The 27,673-nt window shown below is 37.9% G+C and overlaps 1 protein-coding gene across 4 annotated transcripts in view; it reads right to left on the bottom strand.

The window, feature by feature from the left end:
* scn5lab (sodium channel, voltage gated, type V-like, alpha b) overlaps positions 1 to 27,673 on the bottom strand; it is a 129,088-nt gene that overhangs the window by 77,207 nt on the left and 24,208 nt on the right. Inside the window, exons 3-8 of one of the 4 annotated variants that reach the window (XM_064331080.1) lie at positions 25,070 to 25,188; positions 21,827 to 21,916; positions 19,154 to 19,282; positions 15,634 to 15,725; positions 12,684 to 12,926; positions 10,138 to 10,201 (exon numbers count right to left, since the gene is read on the bottom strand). In XM_064331080.1, coding sequence (XP_064187150.1) covers positions 10,138 to 10,201; positions 12,684 to 12,926; positions 15,634 to 15,725; positions 19,154 to 19,282; positions 21,827 to 21,916; positions 25,070 to 25,188 — 737 coding nt within the window. Of the gene's footprint in view, positions 1 to 10,137; positions 10,202 to 12,683; positions 12,927 to 15,633; positions 15,726 to 15,930; positions 16,023 to 19,153; positions 19,283 to 21,826; positions 23,639 to 25,069; positions 25,189 to 27,673 lie in introns of those variants that run through there. The other 3 variants (XM_064331078.1, XM_064331077.1, XM_064331079.1) reach the window with 3 other exon arrangements.

The following is a 27,673-nucleotide window of genomic DNA, read 5'->3' as shown; positions in this document are numbered from 1 at the left end:
GGGGCCTCAGTTCAATTCCTCATGCCAGTGGGCAGAGGTAACCTCCGCCGCCCTGGCATGAAGTACACACGTATAACCACATATAAGGATGCGTGTGGTTACATGTTCATATATGTTCATGTGGATCTGTGGTCTCTAACCAACAGGTTAGCGTTAAGAAAACAAAATGAGTGACAAGAAGGCCCGAGCCCCATGACACAATAACAGCCGCAGACTCAGTCTGCATTCAAATGATCATAGTGAAATGGTCACTAAAATATTCTTGCCATTAAGCAACATGGCTCCAGTCCCAGATTACAGTAGAAAGGAATACACCCTCATCTATAACTGGATGATGACTACTGTATAGTTCAACAGCAACATCGTCTAAATTAAACAACTGGGCAGTATGACAATCTGTATGTCTGAATTAAAACCAAAGATCCCTCTGCACTCTTTTACGGCTAAATAGCCAACCCCAAAATTAACAATATGAAGTCAAATTGTTTCAATAAAGATGAAGCTAAACTTTAAAACAGGGGATGTGCACATCAATTAATAACTACTGTAATGGCTAATTATTATAAGAAATTAAATATATACATACATATATACACATATATACATATATTTATATCACATGTCAGTGCTCACTGTTGAAAGCTCAGGTATTGATATTGCAGAAATGCATGTGCTCTCCTCTGAAGTAAAGTCATCACCACTTCTTATCAAACCATAGTTCAGAAGTTGGGCTCATATAGACATCAGTCGGAGGAAGACAAACTCATTTAATTACTAGAATTACCAAAAATGCAACCAAACATCAGGCAGATGGACATTCTGGCCCTTTTCTGAGTGTGGAGACATTACAGTTTACCACCTCATCTGTTACCTATGGCCTGGCTGCCATTTTGTTTTCACAGCAATGTCATTTAGTAATCGCACAGCTGGAAGAAAGTACACCATTTTGAGAGCACCTATAAAACTGTTATGCCAAACTTTACCAGCGTCATTCTTTTTTCATAGACGGGACTGAGTGAAATAGACTCTAAGAAATTCCATTTGTAGATGAATGACATCACAGGGAAAAAAAACCCTACACCACAAGGACAAAGCACAATTTACAGGACTTTCTGTATAAAGGTGTTATTTACACAAAAGGCTCAGGAAACAAGTGCCATCAGTACTACTTTTTTCAATTTGACTCAAGAAAATGACAAATCGTTTGCTTTCCCTGCATCCCACTGATATCAATTTGTCTACTTGTCTATTTTATATTTGTATCTGTCGAGATTAAAGCAGGTAAAGGAAAGAACACAAGCATACAACAGCCTCAGATTTTTAGCATGCATTACATTATGTACTCGTGAAACAGACAGCCTGGAGCAGGGTAGCTTATCCACTGTGTGTGTATTTATACTGTTGGATTGAACCATACGTTAGCGTTCCACTAAAAGATTCAATTTGCAACCGTTGAACACAGGCCACATTTTTTTTTACCACAATACTACTTAATAAACTTATAAAAGGTACTAAAAAGACACTGAGAAATGCATTTATTTTAACTGAGGACCTTGTAACTGCATTTATTTGGCTTATTGCTCAAATTTAATTCTGCATAGTAATGTTGTGGCACTCATTTGCGTGAGTCTCTTTGGGAAAAGCAAGCTTTTAGCCAATACCTCTCATGGCTGCTTGTCACACTCGTTACATATGATCTCATAAATAAAATGTTTCTGCCTGAAATATACATGTATTGTACAATGAGAGCATGAAAGACATCAATCATCAAAATATCTGATTAATATTTCAAGAAAAATACAATGGCAACGTCTAAAAAATCCAATGACAACGAACAAACATTTGACATGTGAAACTACAGAACTGTACTGGGATACTGGATGTCATGTATGTAAGGTCTGCAAAAAGGTTCTGAAAAAGCCACAGTCCAAAGGCAGGGGAAAATAAAACTCTCTGGGTGAATGACTATAAACATGATACGGCACGGCCTGTATCATTATGGCGGCCATTGAGTCTCGGCATGGAGCTTCCCGGGGTGTCTGTAAGAGGAACTGCTTTCACTCAGCACCTGGTCAGCTGGGGGCCTTTATAGGCGATACGGGCCAGGCAATAGCATTCTGACAGGGGCTATTTTAGACAACACCGAGCCACTCTGTCCTGCTCGGGACCAGCAGGGGTACGGAAGGACCGGGAGGAGAGAGTATTCGAGAATCTGGTCAGGGGTTCCTTCCTGTAAGCTAACGCAGGCCCCTTTAGCCATTCCCAATTAATTGCCCTTTTGTGAATGTGCGCTATGTCAGATGGCCGAGTTATTATGCATCAGGGACAGCCAGAGTTCAGTTTAGCTACTTCCTGTGGATATCTGCCATCGGTTTAATTTGAAATAACACCATACACTTCCCAGTAGCTCAAATTGCAGTTTTGGCAAGCACAATGATCAGATCTCCTTTTATATTACCAATGGGAACCTAAGCCGTAAAACAAAAAGCCACTAATAAATAGCAGAACAGTCTTGTCGGCACTATCTTTTACAGTGCAACAAGCGGAAACCTTGCAGCCAGACATCGACAAAGCCCTGCAAGCTAAACTTAAAGCTGCTCTCAGGGCCAGGGCCAGGGCCCCTAGGGCCAAACCAGGTATGTTTGCACTGGAGCCATTTTGGCTCCATGCTGGAGCGGATGGGGTTGAGCGTCTGCTCAATTCCGGATTCTGAAATGCAGTAAGGAGTGATTAACCGAGCGCATGCCTCAGACGGATTGGGCGACAGGGACATCGGAAGCCCCCGGCCCCGGCCCTCGTTCCGGCCGCAGCGAGTTCTCATTCTTGGCAGAGGAGCGGGGGGATCGGCATCTGCTCTCTCAGGGGTCAGCGAGAAGGAACATTGGCAGGAACTGAGCCACCCTTTCCCCTGGAACAACAAAGAGCGTCCAGGGCGAGCTTCAAAGCGCAGCCGTGTTGGGCGAGGGCACCCACGTGGGCCCTCTGAGTTCTCAGCTCAGGTTTCCGCACACAATCACTGGCTAACCGTGCGGGCCCGCCAGCCAGCTACACAAATCTACAGGACCATCTAATTTAATCCTTTACGGTGTCTTTATCACAGACAGTAAGGATGGAAGCAATTTTCAAATGGTTCTCTAGAGGCTAAACTATCATAATGTATAGCAACTCAAAGACAATAACTTAAAAGCACTTCAATGAAATGAAATCCGTTATATGTATTAATACTGCCAACACTAAAACTAGATTGAATGGACTACTATTACATTTGATCTAGAAATTGTAATTTGTGAGCACTTAAATACATTTAAATACCTCAGAAATTTACATATACACTTGCCTACAGTAGAAACAGTTCACTGTACAGTAAATCCTGGGCATCTCCCCACAGGGAGGAAATGGAACGATATGAGGCATATGAGTTAATATTACGCACTAAGGTACTAGAAAGGCAAGGTCGCCATGAGGATAAAATTACTTAAAGTTTCTATAGCAACAGTATCCAGGAGGCTGTTACCCATGGAGATTTTTTCTTGTCACATCTCTAGAATGCTTTCTTCTGTCTCTGGATCTAGCTCCTTTAAGAGGGCATGTCATGTTACTGTAATACCATTATCTATATCAATATATGTTTATAAGATTTAAAAATCTTAAAATAATTTACTTATACGTATAATATTGTACTTCTACAGCATAAAACATAAATCCGAAACTGCAATAACCTAGTCAGACCATCACTTTATTAGAAATTTGAATGCATTTTGCAACAGGAGAAAAAAAAAAAAACAATGCAGGTTTTCAGGATGGTACCAACAAAACTACTATATAAACCACTATATACTCATTCATTTTTAATGATATCTAAACCAGTCATCTTTAATACCAGTGACAAAACACTGGTATGTTTTGCTTTCTTGCTCAATATAACAATCGTTAAACTGTAAATTCATGTAAGCTACTCTTACCCTGAAATCATTAAAATCGCCAGATTGTATTTTTGTGCACATGTAAGTCACAAGACTGAAGCTAGGTGTATTAGCAAGGCAAGTAACTAATCAACCCAAACACACTTTTATTGCCATATTTGCAACTCCAGTATGAATTAAGAAAGAAAATGAAACCTTTCGTGCAGGTGCCTTTGAATACAAATAGTAGGCCTGACTCACTCAGCTAATTGATGCCATTCCTGGGAAGATTGTTGAATTGCATTTGATATACAGTAATATCAGTCAATACAAATCTGCATGTGTGTATTTCTCATGCATGAACATTTAATAGGGATGATTGTATGCACTTACTCTCATTGCATTTATGGTCATTTCTACATTGATTTCCCCAAGGTCCTAGCTAATACATATTCACTCTATAATCATTAATCATGTGCTCAGTTACTGGCCAAATCAAAACTTTCAAGGATATTCTTGGTTCTTGGGTGTGCTTAATAGTAGAATATTTCAAAACAATCCATGGCTTCAAACAACATATTTGCACAGCAGAGAATTTAGGAAACCTAGTCTTTGCCTCACAACATGAACTGTATTTAAATTGGTTCAGAGCAATTTAAAATGAAGGGGTGAACTATGTGAACGAGTTTTACAAGTGTTTTATGATGCTTGTGCAAATCTATTTGAAATGAAAATACTTCTTGTTAATTTCAATCAATTTAAAAGCTTTGTGATTTAAAGACAAGAAGCATCTACCCCTCTAACATTCCATTTATAGGAGTGGACAGACTAACATGATCTTTATAAAAACCAAGATACATCATAATTATATTTATTTATAGTCAAGCACAGCGTAATTAGAATATCCTCACACCATGCAATCAGCAGTGCAATGCATTACAGCAGCTGCTTTTTTAAATAACAATCATTGGAGTACCAAGAAAATAACAATTAAGAGTATCAAAGAGATGTGTTATTTATTTACCATCATAACTGTATCCTTAATTTGGAGTCCTAGTGGGGATCACTTGTTGGCATGAACTCAGAAGATTTAAAAATACATCTAATAACTCCTTTCTTGATCCATTAAACAGTGCCGCAGCTGAAAAAAAGATGTTAAAGGACTTTTACATATGAAACAAAATTGGTCTGGTCACGTGCTTTCACGGATGTACTGGGTATGATGAACATGTATGATGAGCATGTTCTAACGTTTTTTCAGCTGAGGCAGTGTTTAGTGTGGATCAAGAAAGGAGTTATCAGGTGCATTTTAAAATCTTCTGAGAATCGCATGCACTCATTTCCATATCCAAGACAAAAATTACAATTACCAATCTCAGAGACAGAGAGAGAGAGAGAGAGAGAGAAAGAGAGAGGCATTCCTTTTCACTTTTGCAGTTAAGGTCAGGGCAGCCATTAACAAACCAATTAGTGAGTAACAAAACAGCTTAAAGAGGGATAAATGTGATGAAAGTAGGGAAATCCTTTCTGTGAATTGGGAGGCTATACAGAACTGCTGATTGCAAGCATCTTCTTCTTGGTGGCGTTGTGCAATTCAGAACGCACGTGCAAGTCAACAGGGCAACACACAACAAGTCTGGTGCTCTGTTTCACTTGCATAACACACATACACAGAAAAAGAGATCATAAAGTAAGCCATTTTTGGGAGGGTTAAGCAGGGGTAATTAATTTTTGTTTTTGTTTTTGTGAAATGCATTGTGTTACATTACGACCCTGTGATTGCCTTTAAGTCTGCAGTCTGATGATGGTGTTGGGCATGCAAGAGCTCGTGTTGATAGGTAGCCAAAACAAACAGCCCATGATGATTGACCAGCTCTTGTTCAGCCCTGGGAAAATGGATTACAGTGGAGGACATGTACAGAAAGAGCAAGGCTGCCAAATGGGCTAGTGTCTCAGAGGTCTCCCTTTGAAACCTTACCATAAGAATTACGCGAGTGTAAAATTTTACAGATTTTTAATGAAATCAGCCAAGCTATACAAAAAAAATAAATAACTGATGATATTCATAACAAATTTATTTTTGTTTCAACGAAGAAATTCCCTTGTAGTTAGGTTCATCAGGGCATTCTTCCATGTGTTTTTTTGACCAAGGCTGATTCTACAGTTGATTTCAATTGTCCATTTTGTAACATGATTTTATCACACAAACACGCATCATGGTTTGCATCATGCAAAACAAAAATAGCAAAACAGTATAGCTATTTAATTAATAATAAATAATCTTTGAAAGTTACAGATGGCATAAACAATTTTGGAGTGGGCCTCTATACTTGTAACGTTCCTCAATATATCACTGAGAGAACTCAGCAGTGTTCCACTGTCTCCCATGAGCTGTGAGGGGTGCTTTAACAGGACAGTTTCAATGTATACGCTGTGATCACAACGCTTGTTCTGTTTTAAGAGGCAGTCTGCCATTTTATGAAAAAAAAGTGGTCTGCCATGATGTTTTCTATTGCAGAGCTTGATAGGACTCAAGTTTGCTTTGTATGTTTGCACTGCATACATACATACATACATACAACTTGGGAGGGAAAAATAGAACAGGGATTAACAGCTCAGTGACAGTGTATAGATCACACATAAAATGAACCTTTATAGTGCTAAAAGGCCTCCACTGCTTCCTCTCTGATAAAGCCTAACTTTGCTCAATGGGACATTTTATCTGTAGTGGGCACAAGCAGTATTCTGAGCTGGAAAGCCGTGTTATCTCCCCGTGAGACAGACAGATACGGCTCTCTCACACTCTGGCTGCAGACAGATGCTGCAATCAACATCTACAAGCCCTGCTATAATTTGAAACAACGCGCCATTAAGCAACATGGTCGCCCCTGCCGCCATCAAATAATTCATAAGGAATGTCTCACGCTTTTCATTACATATTGGATGCAGGCTGTCTGTTTTAACTGTTTGTGCTCTGAAAAGAATAGCCACTGTTTGAACAGTATCCGAAACAGAGAGTGAGAGGCTAGCCTGCATGTCCCCCTCTTGCTCTGTCTGTAGAATAACAGCAGCTGGTTCCCAACATGGCTCCTGGAAGGCTTCTGACAAACCACTGAATAAATCCCTATAAAACTCTTCTCCAAAATTTACCAAAGAACACGACACGACAAGATGCATCTCCTACTAAAATCCAATAAGGTACAGCAAACATAAACACATGCTGAATCTCATGGAGTTTAACATGCATATTCTATCATCTAACTTTAGCAACTAAATAGAGGTGCAACTGAGAATATTTTCCTCTAGCAGCTATGTTGAGCCCATGCTATGGTAACATAGTTTCAGTTGTAAAAACAATGTTTCACTGCCAGATATACACCATATTCACTCATTCCACTATCGCCACTCAGGAAAGATGTAACTACTCATAGGTCAGAGGAGGCAGGCTGAAAGTGGAACATTAGGCACACTGGTATTTTCATACATACTCCAATTCATAGCAATTTACCAGGCAGACATGTTGTGCAACCAATGTTCTTGGCACTAGAAGCAGAATCGATGAAAAACAGCAGAATCCATAAAAATGTACAGATTACTGCATGGCTGAATTACCATTTCTCAAAGGACATGAACATCAGAGCATCATACTTTGTCTGAGTATTCTTGGACTTATAATATCATAAGTGGTCATTTTAAAACATGGTGAAATTATACACATCAAGAAGCAGAAATAGGCTCATAATCTGCACACAGCATAAATATATGGCTATGGTAGAAATGTTAGCATTCACCTAAAGTACTGAACTGGTATCACACTGGCAGCAAATGGCAGCATGGGAAACCATATGATTGGTTATTTGTGTTTAGAATAGCTGTTTACAGCTCTTTAACGTTGCAATTAAAACCAGAAACACTTTATATTTAATATTTAAGTTAGAATTTTAATCAGTGCATTTTTATTCTTATGCTATCCTGCTCCTGTCCTCCAAATATCTGTGCTCAACAGCCACAATCTGGTTGCACATAACCTGGGAAGGACAGAAAAAGCCTCAAAGCAAATTAAATCTATAATGATGATTGAGTTCAGCAGTTGAGGCACTGACCCATAATCCTTTGTGGCTGTAGATGAATTGTAGAGATTTATGTCTTGACGGTAATACCTCACTAGTTAACATTAAGCAATTACATTTAATTTAAAGCCATGATACCAAAACAAAATGGTACCACATGCACCAACCCCTTGGCATTAAACATTAACACAGATGGGAATTTAGTTATAAAAAATCCCGAATTGTTCTCTGGCAACATAGACAACATCCACTCGTTCTGGGTTCAAAAGCATGTGAGAGCATATGAGAGACCATATGGACAAGAAACAAGTTATATTTTTCAACAACAACAACAACAAAAAAAACTTTGGGAACACCACCGTACATGTCTTCCCTTCCCATACACTGGCAAGAAAAAAATACATAGATGGCACTGTCATATTCTGAAACAAATCAATTCACTTGAGCATAATCATTGAAATACTTTAGTGAAATTGAACGTTTACTGAGACAATTAAATACAAAAGACATATATACTAGCACACACCAGTTCAAAGTCCATAGCAAGTGGTTAGTTTATCCAAGCAGTCTCTTTTCAAACACTGTTCGTTTTTTCCCCAAGAACCATCTTTAGTGTCTTTAAATTGCTTGGATAAATTTAATTCATAACCATAGTAAATCGCAGCATTATATCCATCCATGATTCATCTCCAGCAAGCACTTAGCATGATACAGGCTGAAGCAGATAAGCTTTCCTGCTACTAATGATGGTAATTATGACATTAGCTTACATCTTGCCTTTTTTGAGCAGATTTTTCAGGTAGTTAGTGCATAGAAAGACGAGAGCACAAAAAAGAAAAATTAGCTAAGACATGGTCACATTGGCCACACACTCTGCTCATATATTCTCAGATTGGTCACTCTCCTAATTCAATGGAAACCACATAATCAAAAACATGGATCCTAGGAATTCAAAACACATATCCATGATAATAAGCATACTGCAATTTGCAAGATCATGCCATCAACACACAACATAAGAAAATATGTGTCAGTTGTCTCAACCTATCACTATTCATTTGATTTCAGGTAAACATACCAGAAAGCATATTTTCCTCTCAATGAGTCTTCTGGTTGAATTACGGTTAAATAAAAATACAGTCTTTTCGACACATGCTTGGTGCCAAATGTTTTAGCTTGATCATTAGGGGGGGAAAATGGGACTTAGAACTTTCTATACTTAAAATAGCTTATTCTATTCCCATCTCATTAAACAAGGAGTCTTTTCTTGTTTCTTGGTAACCTAGATAGGTTTTCTTACTACATGTATTAGGAAAATGTATTCTTAATGGGTAAGTATGACAGTTATGACATTGCGTTGGTGACATAACTGATTGCAATTATCACATCAACACAATTACAATAAACAATAAATTGTCATACAGAACACATATGGCACCCATTACTCCTTCATTTGGAGCATTTGGAAAGTATAATATTTTCCTACTGAACAATGTTGCTATTTTTCAAAAATGAAACAATACAATATACAATACAATGTGCCAGAAGGTGCCAGATCTCAACATATTTTATACATCCCATGTTGAAACAAAAACATTTTAAGCACGTTAGTCAGTCACAAGATCCCCTTTAAATGTTTCAAAGGACAAAAAACAGAAAAGTGACTTGAGAACAGGAGGGACTATGACATGCCTTTGTGGAGTACATGGAAAGAACAGCAATCATAATGGTGCTTAGACCATATCTCGGTACCAGACACAGATCGCCCAGCACATTTGACAGTAATGACGCAAATTAGATTAGTATCACAACTCACACTAGAGCAGTGCAGTGCTTATCAAAAGCTGCACGACCCATGATGTCACCGGTAGGTTATACCCTTTCCCACCTTTTCCAGGAAACGCATTAGAAAGCTCTTCTCAAAGACCAATCTTTATCAGGCCCAACAAAAATAAATATTTTGAGAAGCGGATTGCAGGCATGCCTAAAGCTGATAAAAGTCAGATGTCATATTTATCTAGGCGTAAACTAAAAAATCCAGCTATGAATATGCAAGGGCATTTGCTTTCAGAACTTGTGCATATAACAAATGGCAATACATTCAGTCCAATAATGAGAAATATTATTAGTGAATTAATGTGACAGCTTGAATTCATGTCACTTACCCAGCGTCACTTCCATATCCACAAATTAAGGCATCCTTTGCTCCTTCCGCCTTATAAAAGTTTTCTGAAAAACAAATGTCAATGTTAATAGATTTACACTGTCCGTGCAATTCATAACATTATGCTAATACTACCAGTTATGTGGCTGTTGATTTCCACCCTATAGAACCCTTTCTCCCATAAAAAAAACAAAACTGTAGTTACAGTTGCAATTTAACTTTCTCACGCCGTCTTGAGTTTGCTTCCAAAAGAAATATGGAAAAATGTATTAGCTAATTCTTACTGTCATTAAAATAAGAATCATAGTCATTAAAATTATCTGAAATTGACCAAAACCCTTAATGCATTATCACAATACATACTGCGAATAAAGTTAACATTTTTGTTCAGTTGACCTTTTTTAACGATTATTTTCTACATATGCACGTTCGTATAATTTATGGAATATCGCCTGAGCCTAGGAAATACATATACTATGCGGCTGTATTTTACTTAGTCTAGGCGATTGGAGTCTGAGAGATTACGCGTACAATAGGCTCCATGTCCACTCCGCTCTCCTTCTGCTAAGCAGACAGAACTCTCAAATTATCTTCCCTCATTTTCACAAGATTTCAGTTTCACTCTGTCCCACTCCACTAGTTAAGTGCTCATAGGCGACTGGACTTGAGAGGGTTTGGGGGCGCTTTGGCAACTTTCCCTAACCATCTTCAGCTGTCGACATTCCTTTTTACAGCATGGCCTTAAATGTTCCTCTTTACGCTCCGACTCAATTGAGTCTCAAAAGCTGCCCTTCAATGTCAATTTTTAGATTGCGCATTCATCCATCCAACAGAGTGGGGCTGATTAGGTGCTATGTTTTCAAAGGAGCAACACTGAGAGCCTTATGCCACGGCTGTCGTCATGTTAGCCTTCGAAAAATGTTTTTTTTTTTTAAGTATTGAGCTCTGGTTTGTTTTTGATATGAATGCCAAAACCTGGAGATAAAGTAATATGAATACAGATGGAAAAATGTATTACCATCTGTTTATGCACACGTGTAAACAAAGAAATGGTGTGCATGTGCACGTTTAAAATCAACATAACTTGTTTTTTCTTGTTTTTATTTTGAAGTTTATTACAGGAGCTGCAGCTAACTTGATGGCAAACTCACTTTTTGTATTTACATATCTTCCGTAATCTGCTCAGTAAATGGTTGTTAATCTGGTGGGAACTGCAGCCACTTCGTACAGCAATGACTGAAACGCTCTAATAAGAACATAAATTGTAATGTCATTTACCCTGTGTTGAAAACACTTTCCTGAGCTCTAAATGGGGGAAACCCCCTTGATAAATTAAGGTTTTAATTATTTTTGGCTTCTTTCCAAAAGCATCTCATCATTTAGGTTACACGGAAATGACTAGAATTTGAGAGCAGCAAGTTGACCAAAGAATTAAAATATTTTAATAAGGCTATCAAATTCAAGGATACTGAGGCACTGTTAAACATGTGCACAAAAGAGAAACTTGTCTTATCCTCCATTTCCACATTGTCAGCATACAGTAGCTTACATATATGACCATACAGCACAGTTATAACATTGATGCAGTAAAGAAAAATACTATTTGAGTCTGGCTCTCCACAAATGTATGTCACAAATGCAGGCCCCCAGGCAGGTTTTAATATTCTGGATGGGCTCCATACTGTGTCCATAATACACAGTACATACAGTATTATGGGTTAAATATCACTAAGAGTCCTCCCATCCCGTGCATAACAATTCAGGATTAAACTGTTATATAAACTAAATGAATTGTGCCAGTGTCAGCAAATTAATTCAATTTTCATTTTTCATTTTGGAGTCCCTCCACTGCTAATATAAACAGGAAATAATATCAGGCAGGGAGTATCTGTATTACAAGAAGTTGTATTTTGTGAAAATCGGTCACGGCACAAGGCCTTTCCTCTGCTAAATTTGGAAGTCAAAATGTATTTACTTTCAACACACTGTTAAATTATACAAAAGGTGCAAATCTTACATAGAACTTTAATCTAGGTGTAAGATTTTCATAAATATTGTCCATTTTGGCCAATGTTTTGTAGAATCTTGCATATCGTCAAGTATGCGCAAATCCATCCAAAGGAATAAAACTAAAGAAACTATTTGAGGTGGTTGCAGCCATGAGGACTGAATTGCACATCAATGGAACAAATCAGCATTGGCCAGGGTGCCACTTAACGCAACCTGTTTCACTTAACGCTGGGGTACAGAGAGCTTGCGGGCTTGAATCAAACCGCTTACAGTATATTAAGTTAAAAAATGTACCAGATGTTTCCACATTTGCAAAAGGCTTTTACACAGAAGCCTCTGTCTTGACCAATAAAACCAGTAGAAATATTGGGGTTTTTTTCAATTTTCAGATGCTAAAGCCTTTATCAAATCTAGCTTTAGATGTACTGTAAATTTCAGAGATTATTCAGTGTTGAATATTTTTGTGGGAAAGCAAAAAAAAAAGAAAGCTGCCCCTCTCCCCAGGGTCTGCTCGCATACTGAGACGTGCCACGTTACCTTCATCAGAAATGAAATCTTCCTCAGAGGTCCAGGTCTTGTTGTTGCAGAAGAATAAGGTGTCATTACCGCGGGTGCTGTTCAAGCAGTGCGCTGTGCTGCGAACACACTTCTGCCGCAGGTTGCCCATGAAGAGCTGCAGCCCAATCAAGGCAAAGACGCTTAGGCAGAACACAGTCAGTATCATCACATCTGCGAGCTTCTTCACCGACTGGATCAGGGCCCCCACAATGGTCTTCAGGCCTGCCAACATCAACCGTGTCACCATTCTGAGCCTGGGCTGACACTCCCACCAACCATACACAAAATACTGCATTTAAACACTACTGGCCTTAACTATAGCATTCACTTATAATTAAATGAAATATCACTGTAAAGATGCTTATTTCTTTGAGTTAGCAGGCTTCAATGGAGATTATTCAAACTTCTGATTATACTTTGGGACAAAGGTAATATGTTAAACATTGTGTTGTTCAAAAATTAAGCCTAATTAATCAAGTCTGCATTTAATTAATACATACATGTGCAGTATAGTAAGGTGCACATGAAACATAAATGGGCATTTGTATTAATTTGAATAGTAAAATATGAATGGTTTCCAAAATGCAAAAAAGACCAGTACACAGGTCAAATACATACTATGAAAATATATCTAACATGAACCTACAGTGAACAATAAGGCTGAGAAGAATTGTGGTCTTCCAAATAGTTACTACAATTCCATACAAATGCACAAAAGACAAGGTCAAAAATATTTTTTGAGAAAGAGGAAATAATGAAATATCAACTGAGCTTTACCAAATGATTTAACGAAAGATTCACAATCTGAAAACAAACCATTTTTGTCTGTTTTGCAGCTACTTAATATAATTCTCAGAATGCCAATTTCCATTAAATCTGTATGAATATTTAACTGGACCCAGAATATTTACAGTCACTCATATTCAATTGAAATCACACAGTTACGGTTCTAAATACATGCTAAATATTTTATGATTCTTAAAATTTGCTGATACTTTGTGGTCATCATCATGAGAATATCTTTGTTAAAACTTCATTTAAATGACTGTTTAATACAATTAATTCTTAATTATATCACAGAAGAAATACAGTTCATCTAGAGAACTCATAAAAGGGAAGCTAAAGTTTATATTTTCCCAAAATTAAATGGTTGTGTTCCATTGAGCTTCAAGATTACTTGGAGATTACTCCAGAAATTTCATTTTCTTAATGCTACTGCTCTTTAATGCTAACACTGTTTTTAAAAACCCAGCAGGGATGTGAATGCTATTTCTGATTACTGTATGATATCATATATCATTAATGTTTTTAACAGAATAATATGCCAGGGATAAATTTCATGGGCATCCCTGTGTAATTAAAAAAATGCAGGAAGGTCCCATAGCAAGAACAGTGAATAAACTATATTCTATATTTTACTACCACAAATTGAAGTAACAAAGAACAAATCACAAGTATACAAACACACACAACACAACACAAAGAAAGCCCACACAGAACTGCTCCCCGAAAGAAAATCTTCTACAGTAAGAAACATTGTGTGTTTCTCATATGTAATTGCTTCTAGTGCCAAAATTTTACAATTTGCAGACACAGACAACAGACGCTGACCATAAATGTACTTGAAAAAATACTGATGCACTATGAATTGTGAGAACTGTCCAGTTGGTACTTTATCGCTGAAGGCTTGTGCTGATATGACACTGAAAATCTCATGTCTGTCAACCAAATAAGCAGCATGTCAAATGCTCCTATCCTTATAACCAAATTATTGTTTCTTACATTCCAAATCTGAGATTAAAATCACTGGACACATGATTTCAACCAGAAGGTTGTATGAACACTGAACTGCTCTCGTTCTGGCATTTATGGAAGACTATGTAGGCCAGCGGAGGTCAGCCACCTGAGCCCAATACACCAGCACAGCCGCATAAACAACGCTCTGATCTGGCTTCCCACATGACTGGAAACAATGATACTTTGACACTGGAGAGTCCAGAGAGAGAGAGAGAGAGAGAGAGAGAGAGAGAGAGAGAGAGAGAGAGAATCACCCTGGTCGAGAGAGAGGGGGAGGGACAGAGGGTGAGAGGGAAAGAGACAGGGGGGGAGGGAAAGAGGGAGGAGGAGGGAGAGAAAGGGGGAGGGAACGAGGGAGGGGCAGGGAGAGGGGGAGGGAGAGAGAGAGAGAGAGAGAGAGAGAGAGAGAGAGGGAGACAGAGGGAGAGAGGAAGAGAGTGAATCATTCCAGCCATGGTAGAGATTTTTACTTTTCACTGATACATGAAAATATGATTCAACTTAAAAACTAATTATTGTTTATAACAATCTCTTGTAATACATTTTTCATTTATCGAGCTAATACATAAAAGGAATACCTATGCTCATTCATCAAGTTTACCTAAAAAGCTGTGGTAGCGTCTGGTGTGAATGCTGCGTTTACCACACAAACTGGTAACTCTCTAACTACCCATGCCTGTTAACTGTTAAACACTAAGGTTGAATGAGACCCATTGAATGAGGTAACAAAAGCCTCAAGCATCAAGGCAGAGGACCTTTGAAACATTATCCCTGTCCTAATTTTTTGTCTGTATTTGTATGCAGGTTTGTGCATGTGTACTGTATGGTCACAAGTTTCTCTAGAATGAGTATTTGCAAAACGTTTATCAATATCCAAAGCTGGCTAATTTATAATATTCCATCTTTCCTGACCTGTTAACATGTGAGTGCAACAATATAATGTATCCCTAAGAGATGTTTATTCTATATCGTACATGTGTGACATCACTCACAGGTCTCATTTTCTACACCTTATTGCATTTCCATAGTTGAAAAAAATTATGTGGTTAGTTTCAGTTACAGAAAAAAAAGGAAATGGCAGGTAGGCTTGGCTTTCCTTAAACACAGCCTTAGTGTTTAACTCCCTTCTCACCTGGAATGACAGAGATAGTTTTCAGTGCTCGCAGTACTCTGAACGTTCTTAATGCTGAGACATTTCCCAGGTCCACAAACTCAGTAACATATCTGCAATAAGCGAAAGTCACACATACAATGACAGTGCACCATCAACAGGCAAACATAGTGAGAGGACAAGGGACAGAATGCGATTGGACAGACGACAGAAGAAGGAAGGGCAGGGACAGAGGGGGCACAGGTCAAAGGGCACGTGGCATGTTCGACTGGACAAGAGCAACAATGCAACCCATTTCCAGAGAGCGGCATCCCTTACCTGGAATTACCGAAATAGTTTTCAATGCTCTGAGGACCCTGAATGTTCGTAGTGCTGAAAGATTGCCTACTTTTATAAATTCGGTTAGAAACCTGCAGGATTAAATTAAGAGTTATTCTGGAAGAACACAACAAATGGAAGAAGAAAAAAAACGGCAAGCACGCCATATTTGTTGGTAGCTTCGCTTCCCCTGTAAAGTAACATATAGACAGCAGAGGCTTCATAATTTCAATTCACAACCTTAAATTTTGTGGAGAGATCAAGTCATCTGGACCCTTTGGGTTTTATTCCATATGTGAGTTCATCCGCTTTGACCATTATATTGATTGAATTTTTTTTTTAAAACCCCAGAGGATAACATGAATCTCGCAAATTCAAGAGGTATTGCATGTGCTGCAACGCCGACAGATGTAACTATAGCAAGGCTCCCATGGCATTTGCAGTTACACTGTGCTTATTATAAGGCATGTACTCATCAAGCCAGACAGTTTCATTGTTTATATAAAAAATCCTGAGGTTTTCAGACTGATAATATATATCTCCCTGGTATATGAGCCCCAAGCACCGGTTTGAATTTAATAAAGTCAACACGGGGAAGCTGCCCTTTTGATGTCTGAGTGGTGGCTTGACTTATGTACTGCAGCCTTGCTAAGCATTCACCTGACCCTGCTTGGTATCTAGTTCAAGGGCAACTAGGAAATAAAACCATAACGAGAAAAAAGCACTTGATCACAGCAGCAACAGTGAACTGCTTCTTTGTGCAATATCCAAGGACATTCTGAATGTTTTGATTGTCATGAATTGCATTTTAATTAATAATCCATCCTGATTAAAAAATCAAGAAAACTTTGAGAAAAAAATGGATAAAACATTGTTTCGAGCACCAAGCACCCATGATCTTCCATATCTCACTGTCTATTAGAGAAGTGGTTATATCCAACCAAACAGCTGGCCTATGTGTTTGATTACAATAAAAAAAGGAAATTGCCTCTCAAATTTGGATCACTTTCTATAATGTGTGACACTTTGTTTTTAGACAGCTAATCCTTCTCTGATTCACCGTGAGCCATAATGCGACATAGATGGGTTTTTAAGCTAAATCCCAAACAGTAAACCTGTTTCTCTTTTTCTCACTGGGCATACTGCATAATACACAGTTTAATAAGTAGAGATAATATAATGTTAACTTAAAATAATACATTTACATTGTTACTGCTGTATTTGTTCCCCCACAAACAACTACTGATCTTATTATAATCTCTTCCACTAATTTTTTCAAAACTGTTTTAGAGGAACCCAAATTAGAGTTTTTAAAGTCATTGTTCTTTAAAGTCAGCCTGTTCTTTCTCTCGAGAGCAGAGGCTACCTTTAATGTTCCTCCGAGATCACACACACTGTTTGTGTACATCTACCCCTTACTGCAAGAGCACGCACCCGGAACAGGGCAAAGCATGTCGTTTATATCCCTAAAATCCTGCCCCATTCTTTTTTCGTTGACATTGCAATAGTCAAACAGTGCTTTGAAAAGGAGAAATGACCAAGTTAAAGGGGCAACAAATGCAGGAATCTGTAAAACAACCTTTCGATATGAAGTTCATGCATCCATGTGCATTTGGTATTGTCTATAAACAACATGCTATACCATATAAAGCATAATAAAATAAATATTAAATCCTTAAAGGCCGTATCCATTCCATTCCATACAGAATTTCACGAAACAATGCAGAATTCACAGCTGATTTTTTTCCTATACATTTTAGGTTGCATTACAAAATGTTAGAAAACAAAAGCTTGCACTTCTTTCAATATTACGGTTTATAGGCAAACAAATGTGAAACTGCAAAAATGCATAAAAAATGCCCAGCTTTTGTATTATTTTTCTGATTGATCACTGATCCAATATTCAGGGAATGTAGCACTGTAAACACAATTTCCATTATTAGGTTAAAAACCAAAATCCAGAACCAAGATCACATTTGACCTCTTCCAGTCACAATGCCTCAATGAGGTTTATAACAATGAATAGTTAGATTCAATTGTTGTACTTTACTTACAGTATGGGCTACTGGGCATTTTGCCAGTATTTACTGTAGTTTCGATGCCTGTTTTAATGCAGTGGTTTTCTATACAGTTAATCCTGTGGGAAAAGGCTCGGGTGTTCCCAAGAATCACAGTTTGGTGGTTTTCTTTCATGCTACAGTATTTACATCAGCACCAGCTAAAGCACACACAAAATACGCTTTCAAAAACCATAAAAAATGGAAAGCAGCAAGCTTTTGTTTTCTGTGACATTTTTTTCTTCTCTTAAATCATAAAGGGTTTCACAGAGGTCTGAAAGGGAGAGACACAGAGGGGAAACTGAAAGTCAAAGAGGAAGAAGGGAAGATTAAAAGAAAACACAACAAGCTCTATTTTGAAGACGCTAAAGGTACTTGCTACTGCTAAAGGAGTAATCACAAAGACTGATATTTTAGAGCAACACAGCTCTGTGAATATATTTTTTACCAAATTTGGTATTTAGTCATTTCTGGGATTTCTGAAATTCACTACTGTCACTTTCTCATACCTGTCATCGTGCAATAATAACATTTATATGAACTGGAAAGAGATTAATTTGGTCAATGTAACATAACATAACATAACATAAAATAACAAAATGACGAGAACAGGCCATTAAGCCCAACAATGCTGGCCATTTTCCTAACTAAATGTAAAGATTATTCACAATAGAAAATGCTGAAAATCTCACATGGTTACAAATTAACCCTCAGCACTGAGCAGGCACTCCATAAAGAAAGAATGAGAAACAGGGATACTTGATACAACTGTTCACTTAAAAGGAACATGCAGCACGTCCTGACTGGTCAGTGCAGGCACATTTTTCCACACCTTCCACTCGTTAAAACTGAAATGCCAGGCACTCGTGTGCACCACACCACATGTATTAGCATCACTAAAATTTGAACACATCTCACTTTTATCTGCCCCAGCGCTTGACCTAGAGTTTGCCTTCTGCCTTTGCGACCTCAAAATAGATCCCAACATTGCAACATATTTCATTGTTAATTTTTATTATACTACATGGGAGGAAACGAAAACTACAAGACTACAAGCACAGTGTGTGATCGGGTAAGAATAACGGTGGATTCGGGGTGGGGGGTGAGGGGGGGGGGGGCTGTAAACACAGGAGAGTGTCTGAGGATATCATTTATGGAATACTTACGCCATGACTATTACACTGAAATCCAACCAGTTCCAGGGGTCACGCAGAAAGGTGAACGGCCCGACACAGAATCCTCTTGCCAGTATTTTTATCAGGGATTCAAAAGTATATATGCCAGTGAAAGTGTACCTAAGTGAAGTGTTTGGGGAAAGAGAAATTCAAAGCATTAACAGACAATGGTATGCGTCAAGAGGCGGAGTACATAACACTCCTCAACATGGGCTTCCAACAAGAACCCAAAAATAAAAATGTCATGAACCACAGTAGCAGCTGGGGAACGGTAGAAAACAGTACAGGGGACAGTAATGTGGTAAGCATGTGTACTTGTCAGCCCCAGAAGAATGAAGAGCAAGCTTTTTCGTTACATCACTGCTTGATGAGTTTGCAGTCATCAAGACAAGAATGAGCATCGATCCAGCAAGTCAAATCTGACATCAAAATAAGAGGTCAAAATTAGCCAGGTTCAATGGAAACCAAGATGGAGGATGCAGCATTCTGATTCGCACAACCATATTCCCTAATTCCCTTGACATTGTTTCAGTGCTTTGCAAGAGATGCTGTGTGTACGTATATCATACCTCTCAACCCTATGAGCTCAAAACGAAAGGTTGCTGTTAAAGTATGGGTATGGTATTTAACTTAATTACCATATTGCTGTGCAGATAATAGGCATCCTTTGTTCGCTTAAAGAACCCTAATTTCAGATTGTGGCTGCATTTCCCGTCCACTAGCACAAACATATTTTTCCATCAATTATAAAGAGTTTGCGAGTCCACTTACTAAATGATCATCACAATGCAATGGGTCCGTTTGTGTAAAGATACTCTGAGGAGGCCTGATTGCAGGAAAAATGAACTTATCCTCATGACAGCCATTACCCCTGCAGTCAGGAGCTGAGAGGTACGAGCGTTTCTCCAGTTGGAGCGGGTCATGGTTTGCCGGGATTCATTGCATGCTGTGTGCCAATGAGCCCCGCTCCCTCCCAAAACAACAACCATATTTTAATGTGTGCTGATAGTGGACATATTTCATTAGGTGGAAGTCTCTCTTCATTAAAGGTATTAAAAATTGATTGCTCAATCTCACTTTAGACGGGAGATGCCCAAGACTGAGATCTTGCACACCTTCTAGAGGTGGACTGATCTCAGAATATAGCAAACTGCATCAGCTATAGGTCAGGACATGGGTTACATCCAAAATAGTAAAATACCATGACCCAAATTTCTCAGAGAACCAAAACAGCAGCTCTATTTTATACATTTCAGCTACTGTACGGGGAGGTGTACCTGTAGATAAAAGCACATTGAGGTCTTAACTGCATCAACAAGCCTAACCAATTTCTAAAAACACTGGTTTCAATCAAGATTTGTCCTTAATCTTGACTTACAATTACATGCAACTGTTATTTGTCACAGGAGCAGTTTGGCTAGATAATTTCCTCTATTTCCTCAGCTTGCCAGACTGTGAGTAGACAAGGATACAAAATTCAATTTAGTCATGAGTCAAAGTTAAGGACAAATGTTGATTTAATCCAGACCATTATTTGTGAGCAGTTTTTCCTAATTTTTGTTCAGAATTCAAGCAGGGGGATAATTGTATGCTTTTAAATACAGTGGCCTTAGTTCAATGAACCTTTTTCCTTGACATTAACTCAGAAAAATACCGTTTGGTCAGTTAATTTTGGTGATTATGAACTCATCAAATTATTTGTGGAAAAAAAGCACTTGATTTCGTTTCTAAATCGAAATTAACAACACATGTGAATAAACTCAAGGCCACTGTGTCATGAGTTAAGACTGCAACTAGCCATAAAGGTAGTAGTTTGTTTGTCATGTGCAACACAACACTAAGGAGCATGTACTGATGCCACGAGAAACATTAGCACTGGTTTATGAAACCCAAAGAACGTACAAGACACATTGGCATTTATTCAAGTAGCATCTGTTCTTATCTTTGATTAACAAATTAATCCAAGTGAAATAAGTTGTCTTCACAAACAGTTTGCTGAGTTAATTTTGGAACTCACCAAACTACGTTTGTGAAGAAAAATCCCCACTTGCATTCATTTCTAAGTCAAACCTAAGAGCAAATGCGGATTGAATAAAGCTGACTTGTCAAAATTCAATACGTCATACTTGACAAGCAGTAGCAAAAATTGTCCTCAGCATTGCCTGAATGTGGGCTAGCTTTAGCCATTTTCATTAACCTTTCATTAACTATTTTTGATTTCTATGATTGTCATACTTTGTAAATTAAGGATTTAACCCATGCCCAGAACAGTTCTACCAAAATCAAGTTTTGCCAAATTCATCTGAAAGTCCTTTCCCATTCCTACACCTTTGGTTTTTAAATGTAGATCCCTTTAATGAAAATTCTGGAAGGTGTAACAGTATGTGACATCATACCATGATTTCATTCCAATGTAGCATAGCAAGTGCAATTAGCAAAGTTATGGGCTGGATACACTGAAATCATTAACTTACTTGCTAATTGAGGTTGGCAAGGCAACAAACACCTGGCAAAGCTTTATGTCAGGACAAATAGGGTACAGTTCAAAAAGTCAATACAATCAAAGTGAGTTAGGAAATGGCACAGAACAGAGAATTCACACAGCATATTTTTAGCCGGGAGAAGCGCTTGTGTTGAAAGGGGGGATATAAAAGGCATACTTACTCAACATACTTGGCCCATTGCGCTGGTTCAGACATGGCCATAAAACAACAATTGGTCAAAATAGTGCACATAATAAACAAACTAAATAATGTAGAAGAAACAGAGTTAAGGAAATTAAGAACAACATCTGCATTATACATAAACTATACAAAGAGCAAGTAAAAACCCATTTTAAAAACACGTAAAAAAAAACACATTCAAACTTATCTGCAAAAGATACAGAAGTAAGTGAATTTTTATAAGTCAGGTTTTTTTTTTTTTTTTTAATTTCAGAAAATTTAATTAAGCTCATATGGCCAATTGCACCTGCTGACAGATGTACATGCAACAAATACCACTTAGATGTAACTTGCAAGATGCATTTTTCAAGTCAATGAAATAAACTAAATTGCCTGGTTGTCTGCCAATCACACAAGTTTTCTATTGCAGCACCCTGCAAATGTTGTTGGTTGTATAAAAGCAATTGTTACATGCTTTATGTACATCAGTATCCATTCTATTTATTTAACATTATTCCATCTGCTTATTAAGGGAGTCACCTGTAGGTGTATATTAGAAACAAAACTCTGCAGTCCGATATCACAATCTAGCTGAAATTCACTGTGTGTCTTTGAAGTCACTCGTAATCCACTGGTGGATTACATAACAAGCTAATTGGCTTTGATAAAATCATATTTAATTAAATTATGAGATATCAATCATAATGAGTTGGGTACAAATGAATGAATTATAGCATTAACTGAATGCATTATTCAAGATCGTTTTGACAATGGAAGAAGCAACTTTCTTATGAAAATGCTTGTGTTCCAATATCCACCTGGTGCAGTGTACACAGATGATACAGGTTAGCACATGGCATTTGTTGTTCGCAACAATTAATGAAAGAACAATCTAAATAATAGAGATGTTTAATTAATATATAAATATAATGTAATGAATCATGGGTGCTGCTTGTTCATTCCAACCATTAGCTGAAATATTCTGTTCATATTATTTTAATGGTAAACATAAATGTATAAGAGTCAAATTAGCCTTATTGATGAATTGCTGGACAGAAAATTAGACTTCAGAAAATGTATGGCTTTAATCATAAGTACGTGTCAGTTTTTAATAAGAAAAGTTTTACAGTTTTAGGGAACACTAACCTTATTAAAAACAGGACCATAAGTCACAGTACTTTTTTTTACTAAAAACATTAAAGCACAGTGAACTGATCAAAATCCAAATCTTGATTTTTGTGATATAAATGTCATATGAAAGTAGCATACTTATGTAACTTTCAGTATTTTAGACCTCCGGGTAATTCAATAAACCCACAGTAAGACAATTTCAGGTTCACGAATAAGCTATGATTATCATGGTTTTTAGATCAAAAGTGCTCTGTATTTTTATAAATTCTGAGCAAATTCCAAACCATCGAAGCCCATTCATTGTTATGAATAGCACTTTAAAAAATGAGTCATGTATGAAGCACTTGCACCACTCATGCCAGGAATGTATCCAGTCTCCCGTATGAGAAATCAATTTCAGGTTTATTAGCAAATACATCGTCCCGAAAACGGGAATGAGTAAACACAGCCTTTGCTTATTTCTGCAGACCAACTTAATCCCAACTAGTAACTCCTAATAACAAATCAATGTAATACCTATTTCCTTTTGAATGACCTAATACCCTACTCACTCCATCAATCAATCAATTAATTAATTAATTAATTAATATGAGCTGACTACATGGGCATCTTTATTCAATACCTATGTCAAATCATGGTTCTTTTTATTCCCTGCACCAACATACAGAATTGCCTAAACGTTCTTTGCTTTCGTTGGGTCCCAAAGGCCTTTACCAACTAAGCAGTCTGCATCAGACTTAAAATATACAGTATACAAATACATTTTTATGGATTCAATGGATTCAAAGGAAGGCCAGACAACTAAGAGGCCAGGACCACGTGTTTCCTAAATCTCTAAGCATTCATGGTGGAATTTTATTTTGCTAACGGCAGGTCGGGTGGGGTACGGAGCTGTGGTGGGAGCTGATGGCACCAGAGTGATTTTTCGAGCCACACACAGCGGGACGCATTCGCCTTCAAGCCAACACCTCCAGAATCAGCCTCTTCACCCGTGTATCAGAGTGACACAAGCAAAGTGTCCACAAGCTTTATATTTCTTAACACCTGCAAACACTAGCCATCTTATTTATAGCAATTGTCCATAAAGAAACAGGAGGTGGTGGAGATTTGGCCAGGATACAGGTGGGTAAACAGCCATTGAAACATGGCATGGGGGGGGTTCCCCATAAGAGTTCTAGTCTAAAACAGCAGGGTTCTAGTAGCTGCAGTCGAACATGAAAGAGCAGTGTTCAATGATAGCTCTTTCCCACTTGTCCAGAGCAAGTAAAACTAAACAAGCAATTCATGGCATATTCACAATTTTTAAAATTATTAAAAATCTGTTTGGTGCAGCTAAGCTTGCTCAGAAGCATGTTGTGTGTGAGAAATGAAAAAGGTTATGTGGTTAAATCCAAAGGCATTGGGACAGTGACACATTTTGTCATTTTGGCTCTGTTTGAAATAAAACCATGAATATGAAGTTAAAGTGCACACTGTAAACTTTAATTTGAGTGTATTTGCATCCATATCGGGTTATATGTGTAGGTATTACAGCCCTTTTGATACATAGTCCCACCATTTTTTATTTTAGATGCTTATAGTTTCTGCACAAGCTATGGTTATGAATAGGAAAACCACAATAGTTTCCATTCATCATTTTTGGAGGTACATTTAATATGTATAGGTCAATAAGATAAATCCAATGCACATATCTTGAAAAACCTGTTTGTTCTGTTTGTTTTGGGTCCTGCTGTACAAAATCTTTTGTGCTCAACACACAATAGCAACTTTGAAAAAGACTTAAATATGACTACAAATACTGGTTGAACTTGTTAATAAATTGACAAAGATCACAGTATTTTTTTTCTGTTTCTACACATCAGCAGGCAAACACGAAGTGCTAGTCAAATGCTTTGGATAGATTTCCGTGTTAGGCTTTTAAAAATGACTACAAATGAAAAAGACATCAGCTTTGCTAGGTTCCCATTTAGAAACAATAAAACTGAATTCTTAAAAGGCAGTAATGAATTGTTTAACTGAATTAGTTTCAGCAGACCACACCTGATAAATATTAAACATTTGTCATTGCAGGCACAAAAAGGCATAATATTTTTTTGAGAAGATAAAAGGATATGAGTGTACTAAAATCCTTATTGATGCTCTTCTGACAGGATGAAAAGGACTAAAAATATACAGTGCGGATGTGGCACTAAATCGGAAGATGGCCTTCCCTTTGTTCAGTACTATAAAAGTCTGTGGAGAGAAAGCACAACACATCGTCATTTTAAAAGACTAATTAACAAAAATACTCCCAACATCTAAAATGGCGTGTTTTCCTGGAAACCACTCAAACTGAGGAAAGAACATCAACAAGTTGTACAGTGTTTAAATTGAGAGACCAGTGCAGTGACGAGTCTGTTTTTTGGTCACAAATGTGTTGTGATATAAATTTGAAGAAGACAAACTTTGCCCATAAAATGTTCCATTTCACAAGGGTTGACCTGATTCACACAGTGTGCAATGGGGAATGGGAGTAAGTTGAGCCTGTTGGTCTGAAGAGCAATCCCTTGTTACTAGGCAACTGCATACAAGATTAGCCAGGAGGAACCATCTCTGAAATGGGCTCAACATTACCCACTGTTGTAAAGGAGTTCACAACATTATGCACATGGTCCGAGAACTACTTACAAAAGTGATTTTCAGCCAAATTTGGGTACTGGAGGTGTAATCAAACATGTTAAGTGAAATTTGTAGAAAACTAACCGGGAACAGTTGTTTCACCATCGAGACAAGGGTGGACAAGAGTCAAGGCCACAAGGAATGGGTAATGGGAACCAAAGTGATACAATAGCCAGTTGACAAGAGGAGGCCAGAGAGGTCTGTTTGGAGTGTATTGTGTAATCATTGCCTGAAGGCTTCTTGGTGTGCTGAGAGTGGAATTAACATGTACAAATTAGACATGTGAATCATATGAATACATTAAACATGTAGCTTCCCTGTTTTTTCCCCAACTTTGTGTGTGTGTGGGGAGGGATATGCTAAAAGTGATTAAACAACTAAACAATTTTTTAAATAACTTGGTATAAATAAACTAATATTAAAGAGCTCTTATCAGATTGGTTGCTTTTAGGTTTTGTTTCATTGTGCGCAGTTAATAATCTCATAATTGGGGCTGGTGAGACATGCATATCTGCATATCTGCAGACCTCTGTCATCCTTGACATTTGTCCCTAAATTTGACCTACAAATGAATATAAGCATTTTTTTACTTTACAAAAGCAGTTGACTTTGATGATTGCTCAACCTGAGTGTTAGGGGAGAAACACGGCAAAAGTACCTGAATATATTACAATATTTATCAGCTGATTTAAAAAAAAAAAATTGTTTCCAGAGATGCATAACCATGTGAAGTAAACCATATTTAGAGAGAGGTATAGAAGTTCTAAGAAACAGTAAGTAAAGAAGGACAAGTTAATTGCAAACAAATCCCAAAAAAAAAAAAAAAACTTAAATATGTGTCTACATATTTACCCTCAGCTGCTGTTTCAATTTCTTGTAGTTAAGTATTTCTTTGAAGGGCATTTCACATGATGCAATGAAGGCAAATAAATAAATAAATAAGTAAATGTGTCCTGTAGGCTGAAGACCTAAAACCAGTCAACACAGAGGCATCTCTCAAGGAAACCCATCCGGCTGTGAATCCCATGGGCACGTGGAGCTCCCGACAAAGTTGCCCCTCACGCGTAGCTCTGTGATGTAATTCAATCCAGACATGCCATGTTAGTGTCAGAACGGATACTTACTAAACTGACAAATCTTCCTGGGGCCGGACAGTTTATTTGGCGCATGAAGCAATCATGATGCTGAAATGAGATCGAGCTTGTTGACAGTGCTGGTGGGAGCATCCAGCAGCTTATGAGAACTGAGAGGCAACAGCTACTCTGTGGAGCAGCAGACAGAACTCTTAAACATGAGAAGAATAAAGGCTTTTATACTCTCTTTAGGGTTGTCACAGCCATTCATCAGGGTAAATGTGACATCAAAAATATCCAAACTGGTCTTGAAACCTAAATGGAATCGCTAAGCCTAAAATATTCATGTTCAAAAGGAAGGAGAGTTGTCTATTTTTGACAAGGCTCTTGTTGGTCAGAGAAGCGCAGAAGTCAATGTCTGAACACAACGCTCCAGTGGTTCAGACAACAGATGGACACAAGTGATATGGATTGGTAATGATAGGGGAAAATCGCATTCACTGTCCACAACATAGGGATCTGACATAATCAGGTCACAAAGGATATAATTCCATTTGGGATTAACACAGTGAAGTTGGGCCTGAATCAACCTGCCTGTGCTCTCTGACGGCGGAATGAACTGGAAACATGCATGTGTGAACTCCATCACAGAAATAAGGCGGCACACCAAAAGCCCATCTGTCATTATTCTGGGACAGTGACAGATTCTGTTTGCACTGGGACCCATTGTTTTTGCAATTGAAGGGAGACAACCATTTCTGTCCATTTCTTGGCCAACCTCCAGAGAAAATGGCTTATAGAAAAAACTGGAGAAGTGTGGTCTTCGTAGCACAAGATCTTGCTTTTGACTGATCCTGATTATCTAAAATCATTTACCATGGTGATACTCTGCAGAAGAATCCTTTATGGAATCCTTTGTTATTCCAAATTCTTTGAGCCAGCAGACATGCACTAGGTACAGTATCAATGAAGGATTCCCTAGGTTC

This window comes from Anguilla rostrata, chromosome 4, assembly GCF_018555375.3.
Source record: "Anguilla rostrata isolate EN2019 chromosome 4, ASM1855537v3, whole genome shotgun sequence".
NCBI classification, from domain to species: Eukaryota; Metazoa; Chordata; class Actinopteri; order Anguilliformes; family Anguillidae; genus Anguilla; species Anguilla rostrata.
Note: the sequence above shows the minus strand (reverse complement) of the source record. Positions and strands in the feature narration are given on the sequence as shown.